The following is a 20,324-nucleotide window of genomic DNA, read 5'->3' as shown; positions in this document are numbered from 1 at the left end:
TGTATATTGTACTTTTAGAATCTACGTCCAGTGGATGTGTAGGATCTATAGTTTGATAGATATTACGAAGATGATTTGAGGTCTCGCCAGGAGAACGTGTCTTTCCCCCTATTTATTTCTATTGACGGCAGCGTCCATGTAAAGTTAGCGTAAACCCTCACGGGTTGAAAACAGTATTTCCGGTCTCTACGTTTTCATAATAAAACCGTATTATGATTTTACAGTGATATCTGCAGTACTCATCCACTAAAAGACATCAGTTTATCCTTGTTAATTACACAACATTAATTGGTTTAAATTGTGTACAATGCTTTTGTGTTTTTCCCATAGGTTTTGTGTCCCTTTCAATTCTGAGAGACACATTTTTTTTTTCAGAGGTTTTGATAGACTAAAACAATAACTACCCATAATCCTCAGCTATCGTTCAAGCTCGGTGATTGGATGTTTTAGCCGCAATGCACGTTGGGATATGGTGTTTATGCTATGTGAAATCCGAAAAAATAATTCCCTTTGAAAGTCATCACATAACGGCATTGTAATACACGGTTCGGCTGCATTAAATATTACATATCTGCCGTAGTTCTGTATTTAGAGAGCCCTGATCAGAAGACTTCTGGACAAACTGGAAGAACTGCCACAGAAATTGAATATGTGACGTGGATCATAAATATATCAGCAATTAAACAACATCTTCAATTTCTCTTCACACAATACGTCTCCTTGCAGTATCAACACTAATTCGGCTGACTTTTATATTTGATCCAATTGTTAGATAGGCTGTATTTACACCATAAAGGTGCACAGCTGATATAAAAGGACTTGCAGTTTTTAAAGATATTACTGATTTTCTTTTAATTAAAGAATGTAAATACTGAGTTGAGAGAACAGTCAGGGTTTCTGGGTGATGGGAGACACATCTATGGATTCAGAATTGCAATAGCTTACCGTTAAATGACGGATATACCTTTCTGTCTGTGATGTTTTACAAATCAGATATTAATATGTAGAACTACAATATGTGAAATAATATAGCAATATCCTGTAAAAGTATGTGAAAATATGAATAAAACTACACATCTTCAGATGTTGTACATACATAAGTGTCCTACACTAATAATAAAAAGTTATTATGGCATTGTATGCTGTGTGTTATTTGTAACATCTTCAGAAACTACCTTTTCAACTCCTCAGATGTCTGTCTTTGACTGTTACAGGTCAGGTTCATGCCTAAGCCTCAAATAGTCCATATGTTGCTTGGTTATGATAATTACATAAGTCTAGAACTTGAAAAGTAATGGTAAAGTAATAGTTGTATTGTTGAGGTTGAGCCTCCAAAGGGTTCAGTGGAAAGTAGGCTGTGTGGAGGAAATGTCAAAATGTAAACTTGGTCGTAGGAGTAAACACAAAAGGTTGTTGGAGAGGTCTCAACCTGGACAGTAACATCATATCAGTTTGTAGATTATAAGCAGGTTGTGCTCTCAACTGTTAACCTTTGAACATTGGCTTCAGTGAATTTTTAAGTGCGTGTCATTCTGTTACAGAAGGGACTACATACATGGGACCAATTGTTATAAAACCACTTGACCTAAGCGATGTGAATATGCCTAACTGGGTAGAATCACCAAATTGGGGTGCTGTAATGAAGTTCAGTCATTTAACAGTTAGGCCCTGTGGACCAACGTAGCTATTACACATTTTCTGTGAGACTGGGTTGGGAGTCACTCCCAACCCAGTCTCACAGAAAATGTGTAATAGCTGACCATACCGAGACCAGCTCTGTGACAGAGCTGGTCTCGGTATGGTTTTTTTCTCGGTATGGTTTCTATGGTTTCTTTCTCTGATAAATAAGATGAGAGGCTTTGTGTTGAAACTAATGAGGTCAGGAGGGTTTCTGAAGATGTGACAAATAAGGTACACAGTACACAGCATACGATGCCATAATAACTTTTTATTTATTTTGGCATTTATTTGAACCATTCATGGCTGTCATTGCCACGAATGACCAAAAGTGGCGCCAAAAACAGTGACCCTTTGGGCAACAGAATGTGTGCCATGACAATTAGTGTAGGACACTTGTATAACATCTGAAAATGTGTAGTTTTATTCATGTTTTCACATAATTTTACAGGATATTGCTATATTATTTCACTTATTTTAGTTCTACACATTAATATCTAATTTGTAAAACATCACAGACAATCACGAGCTTCAACCATAGCTGAGGATTAGTAGGATAGAGGGATGGGATTGAATTAATCCAAAATGTTGTGCAACCTGAATTGTCTTCTGTACTGTGTTGTAAATTGAAGATGTTGCAATAAAAAATGTATGATAAAAAAAAACATAGCTGAGGATAATGGGTAATTAGATGTTTTCGCCTATCAACATCTCTGAAAAAATAAATGTGTCTCTCAGAATGGAAAGGGAAAAACCTATGGGAAAAACACAAAAGCGATATCACTGTAAAATCATTTGACAGTGAGGGGAATAGGGTTTTATTATGAAAACTTCGAGACAGGAAATACTGTGTTCACCCCGTGAGAGTTGACGCTAACTTTGCATGGACGCTGCCTTCAATAGAAATGAATGGGGGAAAAGACGTAGTATTTACACGTTCTCCTGACGTGACCTCAAATAATCTTCGTAATATCTGTTAGGGAATAATTTGCTTAGGTATTCAACCTTTGACACAGTTCATCATTTTCTCTTCTCACTGTCTCTTTTCCCACGGCATAGGTCTACCGCCTTGGGTATTGCTGCTATCTCTCAGGGGCAGCTTGGGCGCATTGTTGTTGCCAGTCTATGACAGAGCACAAGCCGCTATGAGGTAGTTTACTGTTCAGGGACGTAGGTTCCCTGGCGCACATTCTTTCCTATGGATGAGAGCTCTAGTTAGATTCAGGGTCCATAATTGTTTAGTCTCACTGATAAAGAATGTCGATTATTACACTCCGAACTAGTTAAAACCTTGAGAGTTCTTCAGAATTGGTTTGGCAACCGCTGTGTCAACTCGTGACACACCACCTGTCTTGTCAATTCTCCGGCCGTAACTCCAAATAAACCATCAGTGCTTGCCATCAAAGCATCAAAGAGTCCTGTTTCCAATTGCTTCAGAAGTTTCCCCCACAATATCTATTAAACTATAGATCCTACAAATCCACTGGACGTAGATTCTAAAAGTACAATATATACTTCTCACTGGAAATCTAATCAAAAAGCATTTCAATGGCCAAACTATCCTACAATTTAGGATTTTCCAGAGAGGGTTATTTGTGAATAAACGACCCACCGGAGCGTTTGCAATCAACGGGAGCATCAGCCCATATGCCGCAAATTGTTATTTTTTACACGACCACTAGAGGTGCTACACTTTAAAACGTGACTATAGGTCGTAATAAGCGGTTGAACAATCAACCTATTTGGTAATTTTTTGGAGGAGGACAGGCTGTAATATCCGAACAGGTTAATGAGGGGTTTGGTTAGAGTGAGCAGCACAGGAACCACCAGAGGCAGAAGACATGTGGATATTCTCAAGTACTGTATCACACACACACACACACACACACAACACACACACACACACACACGCACACACACACACACACACACACACACACACACACACACACACACACACACACACACACACACACACACACACACACACACACACACACACCACAATGCAAGATCGGGATCTACAGGAACAGACACTGAGGAGTAACCGGGAAACAGACCCTGCATACAGTATATGTTTTCAGTAAACAATATAATCACCAGCATTAGCCAATCAGCTCGTGCTAATTCTGAATGGCTGTCATCTCTGAGGCTTGAGCATCATTACATCTCAGATTGACTTTTCGATCATTACCCGTCATTCTGCCTGTGTCAGTGTTGGTCAGCGTGGGGACAGTAATGGCTCTGACAGGTTGTCAGACGTAATGAGGATCCTCTCTGACAACCTATGTCACAAAGAAGTGATGTCCTGCAGGCTCGCTCGGACTGACATCGGATTGACAAACCCTGGTCTGAGGTCAGAGGAATCAGTACTGCTTCTTATCCAAAAGCCTCCGTAGCTCTGCCTCTGCAAGTCATCACAATGTTCTATCTCCCTGAAAAACCTGGCCATGTTAGAGGTGACTTTTTCCCCCATCTGCCTATAGGCGCTTTCACACCGGAGTACTTTCACCCGTACTTTTCCCGTTTAGTTCCCGTTTTAGTGCCTGCAATTTTGCGTTCACACCAAAAAGTGAACTTAGTTCAGAGAACTTGTACCCCCATTTTAGTGCCTGCTAGAGAGGTGGTACTAGCCTGGGGAGAAAAAAGTACCAATTTCGATTGGCTGGGCGAATTGCAAACCACGCCCCGTAAAACTCTGAAAAGGTTTGTGAAGCCGCCATTGTATTTGCTGGCATTAGCATTATTAGCATTAGCATTAGCCCCACACAGAAACGCAGAGAGACTAACTTATGGCAACACAAAAGAAAACATGGGAGCGGTGGAGATGAGGAGGTGTCGGCGTTCTGGCGATTTACTCGGAAGGCTTCAGTAGAAGCTGCTGGGACTCCCAGCAGCTTCTACTGAAGCCAGTCCCCAACTCCGGGGACTTCCGGCCGGGGACTTCAGGTGGCAGTATACGCCGTGAAGTTGTTTGCGGGCCTGCCAGTAAACTCAAAGCAGAAGAAGAAGTGACGTCAGCGGCTTCATTTGCCTAATCTTCCCTCAGGGAACTTATTCCGGTGTGAACGCGATCTGTACTTAGTACGGCAAAGTACTTGGTGTGAAAGCGGCTATTGCCAGAAACTCCATCTTCCTCATTGGTACCATAAACCAATCCATCAGATATCCCGCCAAATTCGTACAGGAAAAAAAACGGTACTTGGTAAATTGACTTATATCTAAAGTAATGGTTTGGCATTAACCGAATCGTAGGGCAGTACTTTTGTGATGTTAACACTGAAATGCTTCCAATTTGTAGCTGTGTAATAATTTTATGAAATCCAACAGAAACGAGTGCCTGCTGATATTTTATTTTAATTTATCCTTTATTTATCCAGGAATGTCCCATTGAGATACAAGATCTCTTCTTCCAGGGAGTCCTGACCAACACGGCACACAACAAGTTTCAACATAAAACAAAGGCATTAAACAAAATATAAGATATAGCAGCCATATAACAACCAAGAGTGTTTACATTCATTACAGCTTAGTGAGTTTTCTGGTGCCAGCTAACTCACAGCTGCCAGTTCAAACTCCCTTTACTGCTTGAGAATATATTATTTGACATCATAAATCTTACATTTTTTAAACTACTTGGATTTAAAATGATTCATGTTTAGTAGGGGTGTAACGGTTCACAAACATTTCGGTTCGGTACGTACCTCGGTTTTTTGGTCACGGTTCGGTTCGGTACAGCAGAATTTTTTTTCACAAAACAAAACATATATATATATATATTTTTTATTATTATTAAACTGTGAATAATGTATTCACTCAAATAAATACAAAATATAATAAAATAAACATTAAGGTGCAGCATTTCGATGAACTGAAATAATCTGTATTTGAACTTTACTGTACTCGTACTCACAAAACATAAACTATTAGTTTTGGGTTTTTAATTATTATTAAACTGTGAATATTCACTCAAATAAATACAAAATATAATCAAATGAACATTAAGGTGCAGCATTTCGATGAACTGAAATTATCTGTATTTGAACTGTACTGTACTAGTACCTAAGCAGCCAGTTTGACATTATGACTTGCTTGTCATTGTATTTTCATGTTGTTTAAAGAAAGATGAACTTGTCCACATGGCTGCTGAAAGGGCAGATCTGCTGGCACTAACAATGTCTCCTGCTGTGGAGAACACCCTCTCTCTAGGGACAGAGGTAGTAGTAGATACAGCCAGGTAGCGCTTTGCTAACATGGCAACATAAGGATATTTGGCGTTTGTAATAGCTTTGGCTCGGTCTGAACTTTTTGCGAGTGGTGGAGGCTTAAATGCTAGTGGGAGTTGGGTTTGCACTTCAGCCTTTTTTCTTTTGGTACCGGTGATATTCACGTTCGGGTGATGCCTTTTCAAATGAGTGTGCAAGTTTGATGTATTGCCAGCCGCGTAACCAATGTTGAACAATGTTGAACAATGCCGACAAACAGCTTTGGTTCGGTCCACCTGTCTTTGTCCGTCATCCTTGTTCGTAACTGCGAAACCAAAATGTTCCCAAACCGGAGACTTCAATGATGCTGGAGGATTTTCGAGCTCAACTTGATCTGCGTTCGCCATTCATTTTCGACAGTTCCTCAAATTACTGACTACATTTGAACGCATCCCTCTGACCAGCTCTCATAGCATGCCCTCTCGTCCAATGAAATGACTTGCTCGCTCTATGACGCGATGAGCCCAATGTGAGGAAATTACTCTGAATGCTGCACCTGAGATTACTTCCAAGAAGTTGTTCACGTTCTCAATTTTTTACGTTTAACGTTATATTCGTTCGGTACACTTCGGTACACTTCGGTACACTTCGGTACACACGTGTACCGAACCGAAGGGCCCGTACCGAATAATTTCGGTATGGGTACGTGTACCGTTACACCCCTAATGTTTAGATTTATTTATTGCTTATCTGATTCTGGTTGTCTAGTTTGACGGACTCCTCTCTTTTATAATACTAATGCGACACTATTGTGAGATATAGTATGAAAATCTATTGTAACTAGTCCTATTCATCAGCTCCCTGCGTGACTATCTTTAGACGTAAGCACAATGGACGTGGTTTAGCTGGAAGCAATGGTTGTCTTTGACTGATAAGCTTGTCATGACGGTTGCATTCGCTGACAGCTTTAGGTTGACATTGACTGAGTGTCACTGTGAAATATATGGAAGATACTTCAACTGCCTCAATACTGCACTACATTTTGAGGTACTGAATATTATTAGGTATATTTTATGCTAGTTTATTCTTTGAATCCACTATGTTCTGAATGCAGATGTATCTTTTTTCTCCTACATTTATTTGACAAAATAGGGCCTCTTTAAGTATTAAATCTGAGTATTTATTCTACCTCTGTCCCTATGGTATGGTACCGCTTGAATGTAAAACTTCCAACAGCCAGTCCAGCAGACACTGAATGTCAGGGGGTTAAGGACACAGCAGACTGAATAGCACAAAGCCACATGAGGAAAAGAGTGTAAGATATGTTACCTAACTGAAAAACTGAGTGAGGAAGAGCAACAAGGAAGAACAGTGGGGGCGGTTGAAAGATGTACTCACGATATTCTTTAGTCGTGGTTTGGAAAGCCGCCATGTAGAGAGCATGGGAAGAAGAGAGGAAGAAATGAAAAAATAAGTCAGCAACATAACCTATGAAATATTCCACTCACACACCAGAGAGCACTTTATTCTCACTTTACCAATGATACTCACCGTGAGTGGGAAACTCCAGACCTTTACTCTAATTGTCAGTAAATGAGAACAGAATCCTTATCAGTCTAATAAGGACATATATGTTGGAAATGAAGTACGCAAAGGAATAAGACAGATGATGATAATTGGAAAATCCCATCTGATTGGATCACTGTTTATAAGAATGTAGATGAAGGTCGCCAATTGTAATAGGGTGGTGTAGGAATTAAGTGAATCAGCATTTAACACTTCTGGTTCCCCTGTCTCGAAGTCAGCAATGTTCTTTTAATGGGTTTTTGGTTAGATGTGGATAACACAATCTTCTTTGTGTCATAAAAACAGTGGTTCCCAACAAGAGCCTAAATGAGACTGCCCAACACCATCACGCTGAACATTAGCAGCTTTAGCTTAGCAGTGGTGATGCAACCATGATGTCGTTTGTTTATAGCCAAACATAGTTTTTCACCTCTGTCGATTGCATTTACGCTTCAAAAATCTAAAAGTGGTGTTAACATGTGGAGACTATCCTACTTAACAAAACGTCTACGCTTGTTCAACACAAAGTTTATTTTCTGCATTATTCCAAAAATAAGGGAGCCTTGTAATACTAACTTCCGGGTGGGGCTCTTCAACTGCAACAAACCAAACAAGAGAAGTGCAAGACACTGCTCGTTCAAGATCTTTAATATAGGCTAGTGATGGGTCTATATATCAGTCTGTCACTAATAATGACACGAAGAGACATAAACTGATGGGCAAAGGGAGTAAAGACAGGAACTTAGCCTGAGAGAAAAGAGAGCGTGGGAGAGATGAGAGGATGATCATGGGGGGAGAGCTTTGTCTCTGTGTGAGGCTCATAATTATCAGATCTGGGTGAAAGGTGATAATTAACTAGTCACGACGAGTGGAGCTGTGTGTGTGTGTGTGTGTGTGTGTGTGTGTGTGTGTGTGTGTGTGTGTGTGTGTGTGTGTGTGTGTGTGTGTGTGTGTGTGTGGTGTGTGTGTGTGTGTGTGTGTGTGTGTGTGTGTGTGTGTGGTGTGTGTGTGTGTGTGTGTGTGTGTGTGTGTGTGTGTGTGTGTGTGTGTGTGTGTGTGGTGTGTGTGTGTGTGTGTGTGTGTGTGTGTGTGTGTCTCTCTCGGTGTCACTCGGTGTATGCATGCAACAGAAATTCTCTACCGTCTAACGTTGGTCAATCCCTATAGATTGTTGTCCGGAAGTGATGTTTGGATCTTCAATGGCATATTGTGTCAAAAGTACTTGAAATGTGTTTGAAATATCCATTCAACATCATTGTTTTTATCAGTATTGCAATGCAAAACGTACATATTAATACTGTTTATGTAATATATCAACTTGACCAGTTTTCAATTGAGTTTGAATTTGTTCTAAAAAAATGTAAATGTTCATGTTTGAAACTGAATGTTTTTTACTTTCTGTATTTATAAAACCTAATGAAATGGAACATTAAATGACAAGTTTGTTATAAAGTAATTTAAGTGTCATCTGCCAATGACTTCCATAGCTCAGAGACAAACAAAGGGTTAATGACAGAAGCACTGGCTTCATGGTGAAAGCAACAAGTGAAAATGTTTTATAGTAGTAGACTTCATTTGATTTGTGATAGTTGGAAAGAAAATGCTGTGTCATATCCTGCCAACACAGTAGTCATGTGCAGAGTGGGAGTGAAGGCGCAGGTCCAGGCCATACTCACGCCTGCATGGTGGTGGTGGCTGTCTGAAAGCTGAACATATTCTCTTTGGGGAACCAGCTATTAGGATGTTCCTCTGCAAACACAGAAAACAAAAGCATGGCGTTGTATCAGCGAGTGTATAATTAGCAGACGAGGGTAGTAAATGCATGAGGACAAGAGACCGGAGAATGGGTGAAATAAACAGGAGCCAACAGGTGCGCACGCGATACAACATCCCAAAACACGCTGCCGTTTGAAATAAGGTTGCAAATATAAATACACAAATGTGTCAAAACACATGCAAATGAAAAAACATCTTCACCAACCTGACAACACATGCACAGCATTGCTAAAAGAGCTGTATAAACGAAACGCTGCAAGAAGTCCAAAACACGAGGGAAACCAGGGGACACTAAAAAGTGATGCACTGGTACCGGAGCGCTTTTTGCTGTTCGGGGATCATTAAGTTGGCAAACTGTCACAGCTGATGTGCTAGCTAGCTAACTAGCTAACCTAGTCATTTCAAATATACTGACAGAATACTTTTAATTATGAAACAGGTTAACCATTATAATCCCTGAACGTCACCAAGCGCTCCGGTCCCAGGTGTGTGCATCACCTCTTAGCAGGGGCGGATCTAGAAAAATATTCATGGGGTGTCAAGAGGGTGGCAGGAGAATTTGAGGGGTGGCATCCCCTGGTAGAAGTATATGCTGATTTAATCGCAGTCATATCAATTAATGTTAACTTGGAAAGCCACAATATTAATATTTTAACGCAATAACATTAGGTGACATTATTGTGGCACAACAGTGAATCCTTAAATATAAATATATAAGGTGGCAGACATAATTGAATGAATTTTAACTGAACAATAACTGAATGAGTTTGTCTCACTCTTAGACCAGCAGGGGTACCAATATATGCAGACTGCTGCAATAAGTTAATTAACTGTCTCATCGATGTTTGTCTGAATGAATATGATAATATTAACAATCATATTATTCCTATCAGCTGTCAATCACTGTTATGATTCACATATTCAGTGTTATTATTAAATAAACTATATTTTTTGGAGGAGTTAATGATGAATGTTCCTCAAGATGCTTGCTCATCCTCCTTCAAATTTGAAAGACAAGTAATTACTATCATATATCAAAAGAATCAAAAGAACAGTTCAGCGCCCCACGACTTCATTGCAAACAGTTACAACCTTGACTTTACATCAGAAAGAACAAACATTAAAGAAGTGACTAACTGCATCAGTTAAAAAACGTGTATTCAGCTAAAACATAAACATCGCTGCAGTTATTATCCAGTGGGAAGTCCTTACCTACTGGCCTAGTTAAATCAAAGTGGTTACTTTTTTTTGGCTGGGCAGTGTAGTTTTACACACCGTCTTATTTGACTTTCTCAGGACTTGAAACTGTTTTTTTGGGGGCAGAACCCCACAAAGAAGAAAAATGTTATACACATAAGGTCATCATCTTAACAGTTTATTATGCTCATCGAGTCATCCGTGAACAGAGCATCAAGTTGGCATGCCTATAACAGCTGAATGCGGCGATTACCATGTTGTTCAGCAAAACGCCTCACAGACTTATTAAGATCCAAAGCTTTAGTGTGTTTTGATTCAATGCTGAGTACAGCCAAACTTGACAGTCTCTTCTCTGTCATTGTTGACCGCAAATACCTCATTCCTTCCGTCTACTTGGATCCGAATACTTCTCGTTTTGCGCCGTCCCGTCCAAATGAAATCGCCGCCAATCATATTGCCACGCTAGCGCCAGGGACGGGGGAGGGGTTACAAAGCGCGCGTCTTTTGCTGCATTCACTTGCACTCGGACATTAGAGATGTTCTCTCATAAATGTCCGGCGATGAGCCACAACTTTTCTTTCAAAACAAAGCTGCCAACTGGGGTGGCAAGGCATTTTTCTGAGGTGGCAGCTGCCGCCCCGTGCCATGATGGCAGATGGCAGTGGCGGTTCTACGGGATGGCAGCCACTGCCTCTTAGTAGGGATGGGTATCGAGAACCGGTACTAAGTCAGTACCGGTACCTGATTGGACGGTATTGGTACACCGTTAAGCCGCTGGACAAACGGTGCTGCTATCGGTATATGAATTACGGTACTTCCTTAGTTTAAACAATTCTGGTTGGTTAGAAACAGCGTCTCAAGGCTTCTTAACATTTAACAACCTATTAATAATGCACTTAACGGGAAAAACTCAGCTAACAGACGATATTAACCATTTTACATACACAGAACAGAAGTCCAACACCAAGAGTCTAAATCAACACATATATATTCATATTAGGAACTCATTAACCATAGAAGCATCGAAAACCTTTTTGCATGCCATGATACTATCACATGTTCACTACTGTATAACCTGCTGGTCCCAAGCAACTAAGACTGCTATGAGACCACTTGAGGTTCTTTATAAACAAGCCTTAAAAGTTATGGATAGAAAGTCATTAAAACACCATCATTGCAATATACTGTCTAAATACAAACTTTTCAGTTTTGATAGTCTTGTTCTACTTTCCTGAGTTCGATTGGTATTCAGAATCATTCACAATTCTACAACACCACCGTTGAGGGGCTTTGTTCAGTTTCGCCGTGAGCAGAGTTGCAGAAACTCCAGATCTGCATCAAATGCAGATCTAACCATCCCTCTGAGGCGCACTGCTTTTGGACGATCAGCATTTTCGTTTACGGCCATCAAGCACTGGAATACTCTTCCAGTTGAACTTAAAACCTGTACTGATTTTAACTCGTTTTCCTATGGTGCAAAAAAAATGATATTAAGCAACCAGTCATGCCAACATTAATTAGCTACACTGTAATCTGACTTGACAGTCCCTCAACACGTCTCATCAACGTTGCGTGGAAGTCGGAAACGGTACCGAAGGAGTGGCAGACCGGGGTGGTGGTCCCCCTTTTCAAAAAGGGGGATCAGAGGGTGTGTGCCAATTACAGAGGCATCACACTACTCAGCCTCCCCGGGAAAGTTTACTCCAAGGTACTCGAAAGGAGGGTCAGGCCGATTGTCGAACCTCAGATTGAGGAGGAACAATGCGGATTCCGTCCTGGTCGTGGAACGACGGATCAGCTTTTTACTCTCGCAAGGATCCTGGAGGGGGCCTGGGAGTACGCTTATCCGGTCTACATGTGTTTTGTAGACTTGGAGAAGGCGTATGACCGGGTTCCCAGGGAGTTACTGTGGGAGGTGCTGCGGGAGTATGGGGTGAGGGGGTCTCTACTCAGGGCCATCCAATCTCTGTACTCCCAAAGCGAGAGCTGTGTCCGGGTCCTCGGCAGTAAGTCGGACCCATTTCCGGTGAGGGTTGGCCTCCGCCAGGGCTGCGCTTTGTCACCAATCCTGTTTGTAATATACATGGATCGGATTTCGAGGCGTAGTCGTGGGGGGGGGGGTCTGCAGTTCGGTGGACTAAGGATTGCACCACTGCTTTTTGCAGATGATGTGGTTCTGATGGCTTCATCGGTCTGCGACCTTCAGCACTCACTGGATCGGTTCGCAACCGAGTGTGAAGCGGCTGGGATGAGGATCAGCACCTCCAAATCTGAGGCCATGGTTCTCAGCAGGAAACCGATGGACTGTCCACTCCAAGTAGGGAATGAGTCCTTACCCCAAGTGAAGGAGTTCAAGTATCTCGGGGTCTTGTTCTCGAGTGAGGGATCAATGGAGCGTGAGATGGGCCGGAGAATCGGAGCAGCGGGAGCGGTATTGCAGTCGCTTTACCGCACCGTTGTGACGAAAAGGGAGCTGAGCCGGAAGGCAAAGCTCTCTGTCTACCGGGCCATTTTCGTTCCTACCCTCACCTATGGTCATGAAGGATGGGTCATGACCGAAAGAACGAGATCGCGGATACAAGCGGCCGAGATGGGTTTCCTCCGCCGGGTGGCTGGTGTCTCCCTTAGAGATAAGGTGAGAAGTTCGGTCATCAGGGAGGGACTCGGAGTTGAGCCGCTCCTCCTTCGCGTCGAAAGAAGCCAGTTGAGGTGGTTCGGGCACCTAGTTAGGATGCCACCTGGGCGCCTCCCTAGGGAGGTGTTCCAGGCACGTCCAGCTGGGAAGAGACCAAGGGGTAGACCTAGGACCAGGTGGAGGGATTATATCTCTTCGCTGGCCTGGGAGCGCCTTGGGATCCCCCAGTCAGAGCTGGTTGATGTCGCCAGGGAAAAGAAAGTTTGGGGCTCTCTGCTGGAACTGCTGCCCCCGCGACCCGACCACGGATAAGCGGGAGAAGATGGATGGATGGTAATCTGACTTTATTTAATTTGAACTGTGTTGTCATACTATCGTAGATATTTTATTGAAGTGTATTAGAAGTCTACTAAGTATTATGTTCGTAACCTGAATTTAAATCAGGCTTTGTAATTATTTGAGTGACCGAGATCATGTAAGTGTATTTCAAGTGTACTATGTATTAATTTATTGAGCTGTACTTAAATCAGGTTTTTAAATTGTTTGACTGATAGAGATCATGCAATGTTATTATTTGTTTATTGATTGTTATGAACCTGTCTGAGGACCACAGATGGAAATGAGCTATTAGCTATAATCTGGCATATTGCATCTCTTCTCTTTGCTGAGATTAATGTTTTTGTATGCATGGTCCTTCTATAAATAAAAAAAATAAAAAAACACTTAGCAAAACGGGCTAACGGCTACTTTAGCACATAACTGGCAAAAGCGATCTTTTCTACGTCATTTTATCTGTACAAACAACATATCACATGAAAGCTGATTCCATTGGTGTAAGTCTCATCACTGTACGACCAAAACTCACTGAACTAGCAGCCAGGAAAGAACAAGAAAACATCTTCACTTTACGTAGCCATGATGATAGTTATATCTTACCTTTGCTGTTTTGTGATCAAAAGTTGTGTTTAAGGGCATAAAAACAGTTAATCCAATGTCTCTGTTTAACTTTAAAATGATTACTGATAAGTGATAATCCATCATTACAATTATAAATAATAAACGCAATATAATGGTTAGCCGCCCGGAGCTTCCGGTTTAGGAGGTGCGCACGCAAAGTCTCGTTTTAACTGAATAATGGTCATGTTTACATGGATTTATGAACTGCCCCTAATTACCGCCCCCCTTCCAGAGACACAATGTCAAACACACTCATACCTGCTTGGTATGACATTGAACAAGTTACATTAAATAATTAATACAAATAAATTACGATAAAATGACTGTTGTTTAATCTTCACATCTTGTAATCATGTCTATAATTTTGAGCACCAAATTATTGAAAAGTATCGATAAGAGTAACTAAAAATACCGGTATCGATGAGCGGTATCGGTATCAATAAAATCCTAACGATACCCATCCCTACCTCTTAGTGTCCCCTGGTTCCTGTTGTGTTTTGAGCTTCTTGCAGCCTTTTTTATTTGCAGCTTTTTTTGCAGCGCATTTGCACCACATCTTATAAACACACCGTGTTTCACTCCTGTATGCAATTACAATTTGAGGTACACACTGAACACATTTAAACATGAATTTTAATTAAATGTATTATGTCACTACATTTCACATAATTGTATTAGGTTTGCTTTCAACTAACTTAATACAATTATGTGAAATGCGGTGACATAAAACATTTAATTAAAGTCAACGTTTCAGTTTTATAAGTGCACATGAACCATGAACATTTGATCTACCCCGGTCCTCTGTGGAGGCTTTGTCCTCGCTGTACATCCTCTCCAGTTTCTTGCGGGACTTCCCTCCATCCCTCGGTGAGGTATCCAGGTCAAGGGAGCGCTGGCTCTGACACGGAGCCCGAATACAGGCAACGCAGTCTGCGGTGTCGTCCCGCGACCCGCCTCTCCTCATCCCCCAGTCCCGGATGTTATTGGTGCTCCCTGAGCTCTGCAGCGGCTGTGATATTGACGCTGAGCCTCCATGCTGCTGGCTAGCATGGTGGTGGTTGCTGCGGTGATAGCTACTACTGTGATGGCTACCGCGGGCGGTGGATGGGGGGGGCTGGCTGGTGCAGGACGGGTTGTGGTTGTCAGAGGCAGGGGCCTTCAGCACCTCCAGCTCCAGGCTCTCCTCACTGCCACGGCCCCCCAGGGTCATCCCTCCTTCCCTGGTGATTGTGTACACCCTGGCTGGCTTCACCACCACACTCTTCTGCGGGCCTTTGGCACCTGGTGGTTCCTCGGTGGAGAGGCTGCGTTCAGTAGAGAGCTGGCGTTTGGAGGGGCTCGAAGGGGCTTGAGCTTGGAGGGTGTTGGCCTGAGGCTGATGGTGAGCGCTAGGACTGGATTGTCTGCCCTGGTTGGGTTTGGCTTTGGGTAGGCAGTGGCTCTGAGGTGTCAGATTGTTGTTATGTAGGCGGCTGACGGCTGGAGACTCGCAGTCCTGGCTGGGGCAGGTGTCCGACAACAGATGATCTGCACAGGGAGAAAGCAAGCTGTCATGGGTACGTGAGGAAACAGGAGCAACCAAAACAGAACAGAACTTCCCGATCAAGACAAACAAAGCCAAATCACCCATGTTGCACCATGGGATTCATAGCTTTGGCAGCAGAGTGGTAAACATTCACGAGCCAGAAAAGCTTTTGGGAGCATGAGGAGGTGGCCGAGTGAAAGAGAAGAGCAAGATAGAAAATATGAAAGATTTAGAAATGAACTGATTCTGAACAGCAAACAGAGCCACTTTGTGGGTAAAGGCTCCTTCTCTCGGTCATGCCATCTGTGCTGTGGATAAACAAGTCTGGGAAATGCATGTTAGAGTGAAACAGGGGTTTGACTCACATAACAAGGCCAATTATATGTCTTTTATCTCAATAACTTTTTGTATGTTTACTTTTACATTCGATTGGCATGGTATCCGACGCTAGCGATCAATTGTGAGGGTAATACTTAATCTGATGAGTTATGATGTTATGACACCTCTAATATAACTGACACTAACAACCAGCTAAATGCATGTTCCTGCAGTTTTGTCGATTAAGTAAAGTGGCTTTGGGTTGTAGGAATGGAATGCACTCTGCAGCTCTTTGATCATTGTACTTCTACGAGTCAGGCTAAGAACATTGGCGGGACCAACTGAGGAGAAGCTTGGCTTTTTTAGATAGCAAATACTTCCACATCATGTCGGCTGTACTTGCTGCCGTAGTAGTAACACTATGTTTTTGGTCTTCGTTCACACAAAAAACTGAAACGTTGAATTTATTTGAAAGCAATAATAATAAGTTGAACCTAATCATTTTTATTAAAACGGAATATTATTGCTTTCAACTAACCTAATACAGTTATATGAATTCTCTTTACGTAATACATTTAATTCAAGTCAACGTTTCAGTTTTTTCAGTGTTGTTGATGTTCAGTTTAATTAATTAAGTGTTTCACCTACCTGCTCCGTTGTGGTTCTCTGGATGGGCGTTGGACAGGTATTCTCCAAATGCTCTGGTGGCTCTGTAGAGAAAAAGCAGGTGCAGCAGTTCAACCTGATTGCATTGAAGAGTCAAGGAGTTCTCTTCACATAAACTGTCAGTGTTAGTGTCAGTGTTCTCAATTGATGCTCTGTGCAGTGTGTTCTTATATGCTGACAGGCCCTGGGAAACAGAGCTACAGCTTGCCAGGAAATAAATACAAGCACAAATACTTTGGCAGGAACAGCGAGGAACTGGTGCTCAGACAATCTATGGGGCAGGCTGTCTCGAGTAGAGAGGACTCTTCCATATGAAGATCCTCCTGCTATCACACTATAGCCAGGATTTACCAGGTTTCTTAAACATCTCAATTACCCTTTTTGAAAAAAACACAAGAGATGTAAGCTGTTGTGTCCAAAGAAACGTACACAGCCACATCCATTTCCACCATTGGTGAACACAGTGTGCAATGTCTAGTGCATGTGCCCCGACCGACCTCTAAACTTTCCTGTAGATAGAGGTCATTCTTTGTTTTTTAATTGACCCAAATCGGGCCAGTGCCAAGCACCAAGTCCTGGCACACTGGCACCAAGAACAGGATTAATTAAATGTAAAAAGGAATTCCTTTATACTATCGTGAAGCGACACTGTTTCATCCTCTTTGAAAATGAAAAATGACACAGTCGGTGAATTAAATTTATACTGTATAGTAGTTTTTATTTGCTAACACATTCACTTTCAATAATCACACTCTAAATGGTTGTGTTACTGGCACAAAATAAATCAAATCTGAAAATGCGATTCTTGATAGTGCATTGAAGATTTCTCCTGCTGATACATCCACATACTACCCATGTCATAAACAATTTAGGCCACACACGCACGCACGCACACGCACACACACACACACACACACCCTCCCTCCCCCAGGGCATTTCAATGAGTTTCTCCATGGCCACAGTGAAAGCTCGATATGCCACATTAGATATCAGTGTAATTCCTGCAGTCACCTCAGTTTTTAAACGCATCCATAAAGAAGACTTTTTAACACAACACATGTCACACTGTGAGTCAGGGAGTTTGAGCACATGCATTATACATCGCTGCAGAACCCTGGCCACAGTGCAACCTGTTTCATACTACTGCATGTGTATAGCCATGAGACATGGTGAGAGGGAGGGAGGGAGGGGGGGTGATGACATGAGGGAGACATGTTTACAAGACCAAAAATAGAAAGTAAGGATTGGTTGGGGAGTATGATGAAGAAATGGAGAATAACAAGTAAGAATTTTAAAAGAGGAGAGTGTATGACATGGTGCAGGGTGTGGATGTAGAGTTGGTTCGGGGTGTAGTAGATGTGGTGCGTTGTGTAGGCGCAAAGGGTGCACAGGGTGTAGATATAGGTTGGTGCAGCCTGTATATACAGAGATAGCACAGGGTGTAGATATAGGTTGGTGCAGCCTGTATATACAGAGATAGCACAGGGTGTAGATATAGGTTGGTGCAGCCTGTATATACAGAGATAGCACAGGGTGTAGATATAGGTTGGTGCAGCCTGTATATACAGAGATAGCACAGGGTGTAGATATAGGTTGGTGCAGCCTGTATATACAGAGATAGCACAGGGTGTAGATATAGGTTGGTGCAGCCTGTATATACAGAGATAGTGCAGGGTGTAGATATAGGTTGGTGCAGCCTGTATATACAGAGATAGCACAGGGTGTAGATATAGGTTGGTGCAGCCTGTATATACAGAGATAGTGCAGGGTGTAGATATAGGTTGGTGCAGCCTGTATATACAGAGATAGCACAGGGTGTAGATATAGGTTGGTGCAGCCTGTATATACAGAGATAGCACAGGGTGTAGATATAGGTTGGTGCAGCCTGTATATACAGAGATAGTGCAGGGTGTAGATATAGGTTGGTGCAGCCTGTATATACAGAGATAGTGCAGGGTGTAGATATAGGTTGGTGCAGCCTGTATATACAGAGATAGTGCAGGGTGTAGATATAGCGGTGGTGCAGGTGTTGATGGAGAAGTTGTGCAAGATACAGATATATGGTGCAGCATGAGGTGTTGTAGGGTGTAGGCTTAAAGGGTGGTGTAGGGTATAGATTTGGTGGTTTAGCAAGTGTGTACATACAGTAGGGGTTGTGCAAGATGTAGATGTAAGTGTGGTGCAGGCCGTGGCGACTGGTCATTAGGGGCAGGTGGCACAGCCCCACCTAGTGTCAGCAGAAAGTATTAAAAATAATGATTACAAAAAAATGCAAAAAATAAATGAAATAATATATAAAATATATTTTAAGATCATGTTTAATCATCTGATTCGTCTGTACATTGCTGTTTTAGTCTGTGTTCTTCTAATTAGTGTCTACAGTGTGTGCCTATTGAGCTGTTTGGAGCCATGTGGGACAAAACCCGATCCTGCCCCTCCCTCTCTCTGTCTAAGTGAACGGTGACTGTAAAAACTACACTGCGCATGCTCAGAGTATTGTCCTATTTAATGTATGTGGCAAAAAAATAATGACCATAGGGGCACTGAGCTGCCATCCCCACCATACGTCATCTCACATCATTCAGAGCTTGCTGTAAGTACGTATGCCGCGAAAAGTGTGTTGTGTGGTGTGTGAAGAGGAGGAGAGAGACGCATCCTAAAGACCGGAAGTAAGCTGCACATGGGTTCCTTCCACCAAAAAGCAATGAGATTTCTCCATAGGATTTTAGAAAATAGCTCAAAATAAGATCTGTGGGAAACAGTGGCGTCGCCAGGGTATGGCTGGGGTAGGCTACTGCCATAGCCCCACCTTAGCCCCACCATGAAAAATGATGTTAAAGTAAGCAAAATAAAGTCCGTCAACTCGCGGAGTAAATTGCACAGACAGCAGTTAGTAAGATTGATTTCAGCAGCCACTTGTCTGGAAATACCGAAGATCTCTATATACATCGATACAACATTACGTGTTGATAGAAATCAACAAGTAATGAAATAAGACCCCACGGTTTGATGATTGATAGGTGTGTGGGCTGTCTTTCATTTTGACACACAGAACAATGGGGGCCAGGCCTTCCCATTTGACATCCCTGCCCTCCCCCAATAAACACGATTTTTATTATTTATAAAAATATATATATATATTTTTTTTAATTATAAACTGTGAACTTTTATGCTACGATGTATGTGATGTCAGATAGTAACTCAAACTAAAAATCGCAGGCTACCTCAAATAAATTCATGTGTCTGTTGTGATGTTGTGACATTTAGAGCAATCACAGCATCACACTCTGCCGCCTATTCTGGATTTGTTTATTGTTTATTGTGCATCCTGCAGACTCCCATTTCTGTTTGAATTACACAATGGACATCAGAAATTGGCTCAAAAGGTCTAAGGATTTATTAAAACGAAATAGCGATGAAAGAACTGCAGCCGATGGTGCTGCTGGCGACCCTGCACCTGCCGTTTCAGCAGCACGCCTTAATGTCACAAGCTTGACCTCGGCAAACCCCGGGGCTGAGTTAGCGAGCCCAAGCCTTGACTCATCAAGCCACCAACGCTGTCCTCCGAGGCACAGCTCCTTGTGGCCCTACCATCGCCACCTGCGTTGGGCAAGTTACTTCCAAAATGTAATATATTACATATTACTTATTACTGTCTTTTGAAAGTAATAAGTTACCTTACAATATTACTGTCTCTGAAATGTAATGAGTTACACTACTTTTTAGTTACTTTTTAGTTACTTTACCAAAATAACCGCAAAAGAATGGCTAGGTATTTTAAATGCTAAAATGTAGTTTAGTG

The 20,324-nt window shown here is 42.1% G+C and overlaps 1 protein-coding gene across 1 annotated transcript in view; it reads right to left on the bottom strand.

Moving 5' to 3' along the window:
• Positions 1-9,120: 9,120 nt before the first annotated feature.
• The window catches only part of LOC139434377 (NMDA receptor synaptonuclear signaling and neuronal migration factor-like), a 35,083-nt gene continuing 23,879 nt past the window's right edge, over positions 9,121-20,324 (bottom strand). Inside the window, exons 2-4 of the mRNA XM_071204242.1 lie at positions 16,505-16,566; positions 14,806-15,540; positions 9,121-9,197 (exon numbers count right to left, since the gene is read on the bottom strand). Of these exons, the coding sequence (XP_071060343.1) occupies positions 9,121-9,197; positions 14,806-15,540; positions 16,505-16,566 (874 nt within the window). The remainder of the gene's footprint in view (positions 9,198-14,805; positions 15,541-16,504; positions 16,567-20,324) is intronic.

The sequence above is a fragment of the Pseudochaenichthys georgianus genome, chromosome 9, assembly GCF_902827115.2.
Source record: "Pseudochaenichthys georgianus chromosome 9, fPseGeo1.2, whole genome shotgun sequence".
NCBI lineage: Eukaryota > Metazoa > Chordata > Actinopteri > Perciformes > Channichthyidae > Pseudochaenichthys > Pseudochaenichthys georgianus.
The sequence above is the reverse complement of the archived record's forward strand: the minus strand, read 5'-3'. Positions and strand labels throughout refer to the sequence as shown.